The sequence below is a fragment of the Tetrao urogallus genome (genome assembly GCF_951394365.1).
Source record: "Tetrao urogallus genome assembly, chromosome: 6".
Lineage (NCBI taxonomy): Eukaryota > Metazoa > Chordata > Aves > Galliformes > Phasianidae > Tetrao > Tetrao urogallus.
Window position 1 is genome coordinate 58412930 of NC_136819.1, and position 12263 is coordinate 58425192.

At 46.7% G+C, this 12263-nt stretch overlaps 1 protein-coding gene across 1 annotated transcript; it reads left to right on the forward strand.

Moving 5' to 3' along the window:
• Nucleotides 1-6: 6 nt before the first annotated feature.
• On the forward strand, nucleotides 7-11190 carry PSMC6 (proteasome 26S subunit, ATPase 6; the record flags this gene model as incomplete). Its single annotated transcript, XM_079537238.1, has 14 exons — nucleotides 7-133; nucleotides 772-851; nucleotides 1218-1257; nucleotides 1459-1511; nucleotides 4607-4674; nucleotides 5108-5222; nucleotides 6639-6726; nucleotides 6851-6912; nucleotides 7005-7128; nucleotides 7460-7521; nucleotides 8526-8646; nucleotides 8728-8808; nucleotides 10705-10776; nucleotides 11072-11190. 14 exons carry the CDS (start codon nucleotides 7-9, stop codon nucleotides 11188-11190), a joined length of 1212 nt encoding a protein of 403 aa, XP_079393364.1.
• Between the last annotated feature and the right edge of the window lie 1073 nt (nucleotides 11191-12263).

Sequence of the window (12263 nt, forward strand, 5' to 3'; positions counted from 1 at the left end):
GCGGCCATGGCCCTTCCCGGCATTCCCTATGAGCGGCGGCTGCTCATCATGGCGGACCCGAGAGACAAGGCGCTGCAGGACTATCGCAAGAAGCTGCTGGAGCACAAGGAGATCGACGGGCGCCTCAAAGAGCGTGAGTGGCGGCCTGGCGGGAAGGCCGTCGGGTGTGTGAGGGCTCTGAGCGGAGCCCCGGGGCCGCCGCGCCGTGACGCTGCTCGCGCCTCGTCATGGGCCCGGCCCCGCGGACGGCGGCCGACTGAGGGGAGCGGGCGGGGCCGCGAGATGGGCCTGTGCCGTGCGGGGAGGATGAGGGGGAAGGCGCGGGGAGGGAAGGCTCCGGGGAGACCTCGGTGCGGCCATCGGTGCGTGGAGGGGGGTCGTAAACCGGGAGATGGCGGTCCGATGGCGACAGGAGGAGGGGAGAGGGCTTTAAAGTAAAAGAGGAGGGGTTTGGGGCGTGCGCCGGGGGGGAGTTATTTAATCGGAGGGCGGTGAGGCGCTGCCCCGAGCTGTGGGCGCCCCGTAGTTATAAGGCTGTGGGCGGCTGGGCTGGGGGAAGTTGTCCCTGCCGCACAACTGAGTGAGGTTTAAGGGTCCTTCTAACACAGCCTCCTTCTGTGGCTGTGCTCACAAATGGCTGCTTTGGTAATTGCTGGAGCAGCAGGGTGACTTGCAGAGTGTGCACGGCTTCCACCTGCTGCTTTTCTGCTGATCCCTGTTTCCTGGAGGGCTGGAAGTTATCAAAACCTGTGTTCCTCTTTCTTTGTCCAGTAAGGGAGCAGCTGAAGGAGCTCACCAAGCAGTATGAGAAGTCAGAAAATGATCTCAAGGCCTTGCAGAGTGTTGGGCAGGTATGTAAGAGGCAAAGTCGTAACAGCTTATGGCTGTGGATGGTGAGCTTGCCTAGAAGTAGCTGGAACAACTTGCCTAGCAGTTGTTAAGTTCATATTATTACAAAGAAAAAGTGGGGATGGTGCAGCAGACAGAAAGGAGGACCTCACCACCAGGAGCTGTCATACCATACATATCTGTTAGAAAGGTTTTCTTTGTTTGTCCTTGCTAATAGAAATTGTTAGAAGAAATTAAAGCACTAATGTAAAACTTGAAGCAGGAGAAAGAATTTCAAAGCCATCTTCTGTGTGCTGAAGCATACATTAAATATTGTTTGGCAAGGGTGAGTTAATCTGTAGGCTAATACCGCATTTATTCCTTTGCAGATCGTTGGCGAGGTGCTTAAACAGCTAACAGAAGAGAAATGTAAGTACATCAGCCTGTTCTAAAGTTCTGTAAGTCAGCTTTTGCAGTTGAAGCCCATCTAAAGATGGGCAATTGTAAAGAATCAGAGCATTAGTGATGTCAGTATTGGCAGGAAAATAGGATATCCTCAGTAGTTCAGAGGTGTAATTTGGAGCTGTGAATCAGGCTAACTGACTTTTTTCTGTGATCTTTTTTCTCTAGTCATCGTGAAGGCTACAAATGGACCAAGATACGTGGTTGGCTGTCGCCGTCAGGTAGCTGACTTGTGTGAATATTCAGAAAGAGGTTGCTTTGCTCTTGAATATTAACGTGGCTTTTCATTGGCTGAGTTCTGAATGGCATTAAGCATTTTCTTCTTTAAGCTGTATGTGGCTGTTTGATACAGGTGCCTGCTTGCTCTCTGCCTTCCTATCAGGCAATAGCATGTCTTAGTAAGGATAAGGTGACTCTGAATGCTCCTGGAGCTTTGCACGTATTTATCCTTTTCACTTGTTTGAAGCTCAGTATTTGTGCCAGATCTTAAACTCTGAAAATAAATCATCACACCTTCAATCTGTGAGGAATCTCCCTCGCCATGCTGTGAATGCAGCCTGCAGCAGTAATGGTCCTGTGCTGAGCTGCAGATCTGCTGCTCTAGAACTAGATATTTATATCTCTTTCTAATACTACTTGCACTCCGTTTCAATGAATAATTATGGAAGGCAACACCCCTGTTCACTTTACACCCCTGAACACTTCGTGAGAGAGTTTTGTCTTTAACAACTTAGAGCATCTTGGTGCTTCAGCAGCACTTCTTAGGTACACCATAAAAGCTGACATAGTAGTGTAGAACCTTGCTTACAAAACAGCCCATCCTCTGATACAGCCAGAACCAGCTTAGAGGTGCTTTTGACTGTCTCTTTTTGTACAAAGGTGCACAGAAGTGTAAGTAATGCGTTGCAGAGCTGCTGGTTGGTGAATGTGACCCATTTACAGTAAGAAAAACACTGCAGATCAGGAATTCTTTACAAAAGTCTGGTGTTGCTGAGGAACCACAGAACTTAGTGAGTGTTTGGCGACACAGAGTCGTTCTGGGGAGTGAGGGAATCCTCAGGCTCATCCCTGAGTTTCATGCATAGGAGCAAAGCAGCACAGCTTTGAAATGTGAGACTGTAAGGTGTCTTCTGGATAGAATTATGACACTGAGAAAGGATCACCTATTTTGAGAAGGCAGCAGCATTTTGCTTAATTGTTTTAATGCATAAATAAGTGCAAGTGGTTCTGAGCAGCTGTGACCTTTCTGTTCATTTTGAGCTGGTTCGTGTGCTGTAGGAAAAGGAAAAGCAGCTGCACTTTAAGACCTCGTGGTTGTGGCACTTTCCCTTGTATAATGGCAATACCTTTTGGAAGGAAAACTGACCCTACAACTCGTTCTGCTGAAAGAAAATGTTTGCAGGTGTTTTGCAGTGCTCTGATTCTCTCAGAATTAAGGATTCTTACGGCTCAGAAAAATGTTTTGTTCCTTCTTGTGACCTCGAGCCTCATAATAGAACCTGAATGCACGATTTAACCAACTCTATTTAGATGATTCGTCTGCAATGCACTGTAGGGGGAGTTGAGGCAACCAAGAAGTGACAGAGTGGGCAGCCTATCCCTGGAATGACCAGAGCACTCTTCTGAGACGAGCCTACTTAATTCCACTGAGGCACATGAAAGGTTTGATGTGTTGGTCTTGAGGTTCTGTGTCGTAGCAGAGAGAAATGCTCAGGAATAGGTTGTGGTTGGATGAGTCTGACCTTCAGCGTGAACTTTGGAGTTTATTCTTGCCCAAAAAGCACCCTTTGATCTTAAAAGATCCCTGATTTGATAGGAGAGACCAAAAAAAAATGGTGATACGTGCCTTGATATTTTGGCATTTTGAAAACTCAGGGAGTTTTTCAGCCTGAAAGAATAGCTTTTGATCCAGGCCCTCGTGGCTGTGCTGTGCTGCTGAGGAAGGAGAGCCGTAGGGTGGAAATTAAAGCAATGTTACTTCCCTATCTGAAGTGTGCTTTAGAAGGAATTCAAGGTCAAGTGGTTTCTTTTCATCTTCTTGCTAGAGAATAGCTTAAATCTATTGGGCTGTGTGAAATCTGATATGATTTCAAGCTCCTACTTACTTCTTATGGTTAGGCAGCTGAACAGAGCCTTATCAGTGACTCCAATCAGGGAGGAGTGACAGCTTGATCCTAAAGCGATGGGAGACTGAATAATCCACGTGGGCACAGGACCTGAATCTCCCAGCAGGGGAGCTGGGAAGCTTGCAAACAGCTGTAGAAATCCCTATTGTTCAGATGCTAGGTCGGTAAAGCTCAGAATGAAAATGTTTTATATTCCTCAAAGGTAAATTGAGTGCCTCTTTAAAAACAAAGCAATGAAAGCAGCCACGAGGTGATTTCCATCCTTCTTGTTCCTGCCTGTGGCTGGGGGAAATAAGACTGCTGTCCTGGATGAGGTTACCCAAAAACAGGGTGAGAAATGCACACCAGCAGTTCTAAACCCAGCTGAAATTATCAGGGGGTACTGCAGAGTGCTGGGATGGGACTGCTGGTATCAGGCTTCATTTAAGACTCTTACAAGTGGAACAGGCAGGCAAAAACTTCAGAGGCAGGCAGGTAGGGCATCTGAGGTGAGTGATAGCAGGGAAACAACAACTGGAGCTGCTGACTTTGAAGAAGAGGTGTAAATGTGTGTGTAAAGATGAAGAAGGGCTTGGAGAAAATAGGTCGGGAATATCTATGCAGCCTTCCTGGCAGCTCAGAAATAAGGAAGCCACTGAGTAGATGGGTGGCAAGTTCAGTCTCAAGTGAACAGGCTGTTCCTTGTGTGCCTGAAGGGCTGCTTGCTTGTTTTGAGGCAGCTGGTTCTGTGCTGTGCTGAGCAGAGGGGAGGATTAGACCTCTCACTAATCCTTTCAGATTGACAGCAGTTTGAAGCAAATTAGATGTACGTATGAATATGAATTATGGTCTAGAGAATAGGATTTGTTTTCAAAAGTAGCAGAAGTAAGTTAGTGCCCTGCTGCTCAAGATCCCTTTCAGAGAATTGTTCCTGTTCTAGCCTTACTGGCATCCATTTGTGGCAGCTTAGGGGGTTGTTGGTCTGGAGCAGCTCCTGGCTCACTTCTGGGTGCCTGTGAAATAGCTGACCTGCTTTTTCACAGCCTCACCATTCCCAAAAATGGTGCTGAGCCACAAGCAGTGTTTACTAGAGCAGCTGCTTGGCACGTAGCGCAGCGCCCTTCTTTCTTCTTGAGCACAATAAGCATCATGGCGAAAACCAAGCGTTGTTTTGCTGTGTGTTCTGACAGAACTATCTCCTTTGTTACTAGCTGGACAAAAGTAAGCTGAAACCAGGCACGAGAGTTGCTCTGGATATGACCACTCTGACTATTATGAGGTAAGCTTCTGCTCTGTTGTACTCCTCACTTAAAGGGGGGGGGAAATTCCTCTCTGAACAGATAATGCAAGAGTCTGAGCAGTCAGTTACATCATGCTTTGTCACAGTTTTCAGTAAAGCAGTGTTTAAGACAAGTACTTTGAGGGAAGTCTTGTGAATCTGTTGAAAAAGGAGTTGCCTGGTCTTCTAGGGGAAAAAAATACTCAGTTACAACTCAGCCTTTTCAGCACTTTCCATTTGCTTTAAAGCTTTTTAAAAGTTTGCCAGGTTTGGGATTTGTTCTGTTTGTTTGTTTTCCCCAACAAATATTTGCCTTGTTTTCAAGGTGAAGCAAGGAAAAGCAATAATTCTTGTACTTGCTCTAGGGTTGTTTCAATAACCATATAAACTCTTGCACAATAAAGCCTGCTTACTCCTGTTTGTTTTATTCCAGATATTTGCCGAGAGAAGTGGATCCCCTGGTTTATAATATGTCTCATGAGGATCCAGGGGACGTTTCATATTCTGAGATTGGAGGGTTGTCAGAGCAAATCAGAGAGCTGAGAGAGGTATTCCAGTGTGAACAATGCTCCAAATAGTGGGATGTGTTCTGAGCCAAGTTTTCCAGTGCATAAATGTTTTATGTTTGTCCTGAACTGTGAGACAGGCTGCTAGAGGACCTATCAACTGAGTGCTTTACATGTTTCATTAGCTTGCACTGCATCTTCCCTATGTTAGAAGTGAACTTCTGAGTGTTTAAATGTTTTTCAGCTTTGTTACTGTGGTGAACAGCAGTGTGATTCCAGGATGCTGGTGCATTCATACTGAAGTAATCCTGTTAGTTTGGGCATCAGCATGGCAGGCTGTGCAGAGCTGCCCAGGAATGTGGGAGCTGAAAGGCTGATGCTGTTGTGAGCCAGCTGACTTTAGCAGAGGTTGTGTGCTGTACACACCTTCCAGCAGTGTGGAAGGTTGTTCTGAGCACCACTGACCAGTCCTCAGGTGGTTGTAACTCAGCTCTGCTGTTACACAAGCTTGGATTGAAATTATGAGAGTCTTTTAAAGGGAGTTTGAAGGATGCATAGCCATTGTGGCTGAGGGAGTACTGAGGGCATGGTTAGGATTGGCAGCCAGCAGATTAATTTTACATGTGAACTGCTGCAATTGGTCTGGCTTTTATGGCAGTGGTAATGCGTGGTAACAACAAGCATTAAGAGACATGAGCAATTGCAGAATGAAGACTGACCAGTGAGGGCAGGATTGCAGATTGATCAACTAGGTCAATTACACATCTTATTAAATGGTTTCTCACCCAAAATATGCTGTGTAGAGAGCTAAAAGTACAGGTATCAGGAAAACAGGCTGCCAAGTGTTCCATTATCCTCCTGAGACCTCTTGTCTGTTTTAAAACTGAAACAGTCACCCCAGACTTGAACACCGTTTTGTCCAGGTCTGGAGCCCCCAGTACAGGAAAGGCAGGGAGCTGTTGGAGAGGGTCCAGAGGAGCCACAAAGATGAGCAGGGGCTGCAGCACCTCCACTACAAAGACAGGCTGAGGGAGCTGGGCTTGTTGAGCATGGAGAAAAGAAGGCTGCGGGGTGAGCTCAGTGCAGCCTGCAGTACCTAAAGGGAGCCTGCAGACAGGAGGGGAGTCAGCTCTTGGAAAGGGGAGATGACAGCAGGACAAGGGGAAATGGTTTGGAGTTGAGGGAGGGCAGCTGGAGGTTGGATGTGAGGGGGAAGTTGTGTGCTGTGAGAGTGGTGAGGTGCTGGAACAGCTGCCCAGAGAGGCTGTGATGCCCCGTCCATCCCTGGAGGTGTTGAAGGCCAGGTTGGATGGGGCCCTGGGCAGCCTGGGCTGCTGTGAAATGTGGAGGTTGGTGGCCCTGCATGGCACAGGGGGGTTGGAGCTTCGTGATCCTTGAGGTCCCTTCCAACCCTGGCCATTCCGTGGTTCTGTGATTCACTTATTTGTGCCTTCACAGGTAATAGAATTGCCACTTACAAACCCAGAACTGTTTCAGCGTGTGGGAATTATACCTCCAAAAGGCTGCCTGCTCTATGGCCCCCCTGGTGAGTAGTTGGCTACTGACAGATCTTGCCTCTTGTTCCTGCTCAGTGTGGTGGGGCAAGGCTTAAAGGTGATGCTCAGGCTTGTTGTTACCAGTTAAACACCATCACTCTCTTGTCTGGACAGGTACAGGGAAAACACTTTTGGCCAGAGCTGTTGCTAGCCAGCTTGACTGCAACTTCCTAAAGGTAGTGTAACCTTACTTCACACACATTCATGTAGGTGTGCTTGATCTGTTTGCTGTACTGTCTTTTCACTCGTGTGTTACATCTTCCACAAGGTGGTGTCGAGTTCCATAGTGGACAAGTACATTGGTGAAAGTGCTCGACTGATCAGAGAGATGTTTAATTATGCCAGAGATCATCAGCCATGTATCATTTTCATGGATGAGATCGATGCTATTGGTAAGGCTCGTGGCCTGGAGGGTGGCTGGAGGTTTCTCTACTGTTAAACTCAGTCATCAAGCTGCTGTCTCTCTTGTGAGCAAATGTGTGCATGCTGTCTGTAGAGAAGAAGTGTAACAGGACAAAGATGTCCTTCCACCTGGAGCTGTTACAGCTAGCTTAGAACCATCATATTTGCACATGGCTTAGATTGTTCTGACTATACCAAGAAGCAGGAGGCATTTGAGCAATTCTTCCCCAATCTCTCTCTCATTAAGAGGGATATGTAATTGTTTTCTTACATGACGTTATGTGGAGGCAAAAGTAATGATTGGAGTTTGGTGTGCTGCAGGTGGCCGCCGTTTCTCTGAAGGCACCTCAGCTGACAGAGAAATTCAGAGGACTCTGATGGAGGTGAGTGCCCACACCTCAGCTACATCTCCTATAGTCACTGTTAAGTGAGACAGCTGTGAGTTGCTGCACTGTGATCTGGCTTGGCAGAATGTTTTCAGAGTTAATGTTTAATGTCTGAAGCTGAATTGATCCAGGCACTGCTTTTACAGAAGGCAGCTGCATGTCCTGATAACTCAGCTGTGACTCCATTTCAGTTGCTGGAATAGTTCAAGGATGTTTCTTCTCCTTACTGTGGCTTTGCATTCTCCATCTTTCTTGGTTGCTGGGGGGCCTTCTCTTCCTTCAAGAAGAAAAGGAGGGCTTGTATCTTTTAATCCCAAAGATGCTTGTTTGATAGAATCTTAACACTTTCACAATTCAGTTCTCAGAACTAGGAGGAGTAGTGCTATTTCTTTGTTTCTGTACTCAGTGCTCTGGTAAACCTGGCTGTGTGAAGAGAATTCCTAAAGCTAGTGACAATTGAAGAGTTCTGAAGCTAGCAGAGACTTCACTGGCCCATGCTTGCCAACAGTTTGTGCAGTGCAAAAGAGCGTATCTGCCTTACATAAAGAATTAAATCATTGTGATCAAAGAGCAAGTACTTCGAACCTTCACAATGAAATGCCTTCATATGTTTATTAGCATTCTAGAGGCTGTCCTCCAAATCTAATTTGAATGTCCTGGATTTAGTGCACTGCACTTGAAATGTGTCAGCCAACCGTTGGGTCCTTTGGTACTTGTGCTGCTTTCATGGCCATATGGCTTCAGCCAAGTCTTCCACATTGGAGCTCTGCTTTGTTCCCTATCTTTTTCTCTGGACAAAGCATTGCAGTGTCTCTCTCAAGCTCTTCTTTAGTGCTTGCAGAATGCACGGCGAGCTGTGGCCTTCTCTTACAAGGCTTGTAGAGTTTTTCTGGTTTGTCTGTACCACTTTTAACAACTCAGTGCAAATATGCATGCAGGAAGTAAGTTGCAATAGATGGAGTTTTTGGCTTATTGAAATACAAACTTCTGTTTTCTTCTAGCTGTTGAATCAGATGGACGGATTTGATACTCTGCACAGAGTTAAAATGATCATGGCTACTAACAGACCAGACACTCTGGATCCTGCCCTTCTGCGGCCTGGAAGGCTGGATAGGAAGATCCGTGAGTTACAGTGGCTGAAAGGATGTTGGCTGTGTGTGAGTGATGCCTTGCTGCTTTTATTCAAGCTGTAATTCTTTCCAGATATCGATCTGCCAAATGAACAAGCCAGATTAGATATTTTGAAGATTCATGCAGGTCCCATCACTAAACATGGGGAAATAGGTAAGTATTTGTAATTATTGATATCCTGCCTGGATATTCTACCTCAGCTTGTAAAAATGGGAAGAGCATGGCTGTAAATCAGTAAGCTGACGTGATTCTCATCAGGTAGTTTCCTGTTATGCAAACAAGCAGCATTTCTCTTAGCCAGAAAAATAAAAACAATAATTAAAAAAAGAAATCCCACCCTACTGCAATAACGGGCTGAAAGTAAGCAGCTTTAGAAGTCAGAGAAACTTAATTTTGGAGTTTAGAGATGGCATAATGAAAACCTTATTATTACCTGAAAATGAGTTTGTCTTTGGTCGCTGGTGTAGAGGATTCTCTACAGCACAGGGGAGAACTACCATAAATCTGGGGAGCTTCACCTGATGGCTGCATTTCTCTCTGCTGACCAGCCTGTGTTCTCACAGCTGAGTTTCAGAGCCTTCCTCAAGAAAGCCGTAACTGCGATCTGACTTGAAAACAATGTTGGCTGCCTTTTATTTCAGCGGGGCTCTGCAGACCTTGCCTGCTTATTGCCAGCCACTGCCGCCCCCTCTCTGCCCCCGCCTCGTTGCTGACACCAGCTATTCATCAGCCAGCCTGCATGAGCTGGGTAGTGGAACTGATCTCGTTCACCATCTGGCTGCATAAACAGCTGCAGCTCAATAGAGGGTGGCTCAGGAGCGGGGATGAGCTGGGGGAGGGTGAGAGTGATGAGGGCTGCCTTTTTAGCCGTGCTGTTGGCATAAATGTGCGTCAGGCTGTAGGCTAAGATACAAAAGATGCTCCGAGGCAAATCATGAGCCTGGTGTGATGTGCTTTGGCCTGTTTCACTGTATGTTTGGGGGCTAAAACTAAAGCAGGTGGGGTCGTTGACACCGTTTAGCACAGGGAGGTGTAAAGGAGTTACAGCTAAACTTCTGAACGTCCTGTGGGAGGGCAGTGGTGCTCAGCTGTGACTTCCTGGAACGAAGTCCACAATGATCTCATCAGCAGAATGGGCTGTGTGTGGCATTGGAACCCTGCGATAAAGACCTGATTAAGAAATGACTTTTAGTGTGCAGCACTGAAGGCTCAACAGGCAGCATTTTGAAAACCTGCTGCAGAAACCACAACCGTAGCTGTTGCTCTTGGTAAATGTATGCATAAAGTATCAGGCTTTGTATCCCAGGGCACCTTCATATCTTCTGTAGTTGCACTTGAATAAGAGGAAAGGGACTGAGATGATTGCTTGGATTTCAGTTTTCTGGTATTTTTTATTGTTCACATGATGATTTCAACACTTACTTGATCCTTGCATTTCATGTTGATGCTCATAGTGTCCAAATCAGTAACTTGGGATTTCACTACGTAATATGAACTTTCAGCTCAGATACATTTATTTGTTAATGGATGGGTTAATAGAACTGATTATTTCAGTTCATGTAACTTACCAGCCTTGTAGGCTGAAATCACAGAATCACAGCATGGCCTGGGTTGCACAGGAGCACAGTGCTCATCCAGCTCCAACCCCCTGCTGTGTGCAGGTCGCCAACCAGCAGCCCAGGCTGCCCAGAGCCACATCCAGCCTGGCCTTGAATGCCTGCAGGGATGGGGCATCCACAGCCTCCTTGGGCAACCTGTGCCAGTGCCTCACCACCCTCTGGCTGAAAAACTTCCTCCTCACATCCAACCCAAACCTCCCCTGTCTCACTTTAAAACCATTCCCCTTGTCCCATCACCACCCACCCTCACACACAGCCGTTCCCCTCCTGTTCATATGCTCCCTTCAAGCACTGGAAGGCCACCATGAGGTCTCCCTGCAGCCTTGTCTTCTCCAAGCTGTGTTCCATCATTAGCTGGACATGTATTTCAGTCACATCCAATGGAGAAATGTGAATTTACTTCTGATTGACATCTGTGTTTTGTTAATAGATTATGAAGCAATTGTGAAGCTTTCTGATGGCTTTAATGGAGCGGACTTAAGAAACGTCTGTACTGAAGCAGGTACACTCTTAATTTTGCTGGGCTCGTTTGATGGATGCTAATCACTCCAGCTGTTTCCCACACTCTGCTGTGAGTGCATTAAAACCAGGAAGTTGGCAGTGTTGTGCTTACACTTGCTTTGTGTATCCGTTTCTTAAGGATGGTTTCATCCTCTTCCCGGCGGGTTAATTTTATTAATTGCATAAAAGAGCTGTGTGAAGGTTTGTGCAGGGGGTGTAAGACAGATCCCTTCTGCTTTCATCTGAACACTGTGTTCTTAAGGAGCGCCAGCTTACTGCCCAATTATTTCTTACAGGTATGTTTGCCATCCGTGCTGACCATGACTTTGTAGTTCAGGAAGACTTCATGAAGGCTGTTAGAAAAGTGGCTGATTCCAAGAAGCTGGAGTCCAAGCTTGACTACAAACCTGTTTAAATGAACCGTGCCAATTGTGATTGATTGTGCAGGGCGTGCTGGGTTAATGTATAAAAAGAGAAATAATGCATAATACAAACATAAGGTGTTTGTATAACATGTAGCTAGTAATTTGGTAACACTGCTTGCAAGTGTGGGGCTACAGAAGTGTTTTCTGTGCAATTTTGAAATACAAAATTCATTACAGCCCAGGTTAAGGAAAGGTGTGGAGGTGTGTTCTCATAGCATCTGCCGTGTGAGTGTATAAGCCTGCCTCAATGGTTTAGCAGACTTAAAGTTCATTTCTTGACTTTTTTTTTTTATATCAGTAAATTTCATTCCATCAAACAATGGAATAAAACTTGTTTAAATCAGCTTATCCCAGTGTGCTTTCATAGCATCATAGAATGGCCTGGGTTGCACAGGAGCACAGTGCTCATCCAGCTCCAACCCCTGCTGTGTGCAGGTCGCCAACCAGCAGCCCAGGCTGCCCAGAGCCACATCCAGCCTGGCCTTGAATGCCTGCAGGGATGGGGATCCACAGCCTCCTTGGGCAACCTGTGCCAGTGCTGTCCTTGCTGTGTGTGTCTGGCGTGGCTGCAAGCTGGCCTTGTGTGAAGCTGACTTTGTGCTCCCTAGGAATTCTGCAGCTTTTGGAGTGATCATTCAGATGGAAATGAAACATTGGTGAAGATGTTCTTTTCCTTAATGCCATCTATCAGTGTGCATTATCCTCGTGGGCTCTGCTCAGAGGGCTGTGCATGGAGCTGGGTGCACAGCACAGCCATGGTGCAGCATTAGACAGGAGCAGCAGTGCACCAGCCTCTACTTCTGGCTACTTCTCATTATTCTAATTGGATTACTTCAGGCACACTTGGCTGACAGACAAGCATGTCAGGTTAACCCCTGGTTTGCTGCAAAGCAGTTCTGAGTAGCACCTCTGTGGGAGTGGTTTGTTCCCCATTGCTGTGAGAGCCAGGGCTGGAGCCCCCAGTGCAAGAAAGGCAGAGGGCTTTTGGAGAGGGTCCAGAGGAGCCACAGAGATGAGCAGGGGGCTGCAGCACCTCCACTACAAAGACAGGCTGAGGGAGCTG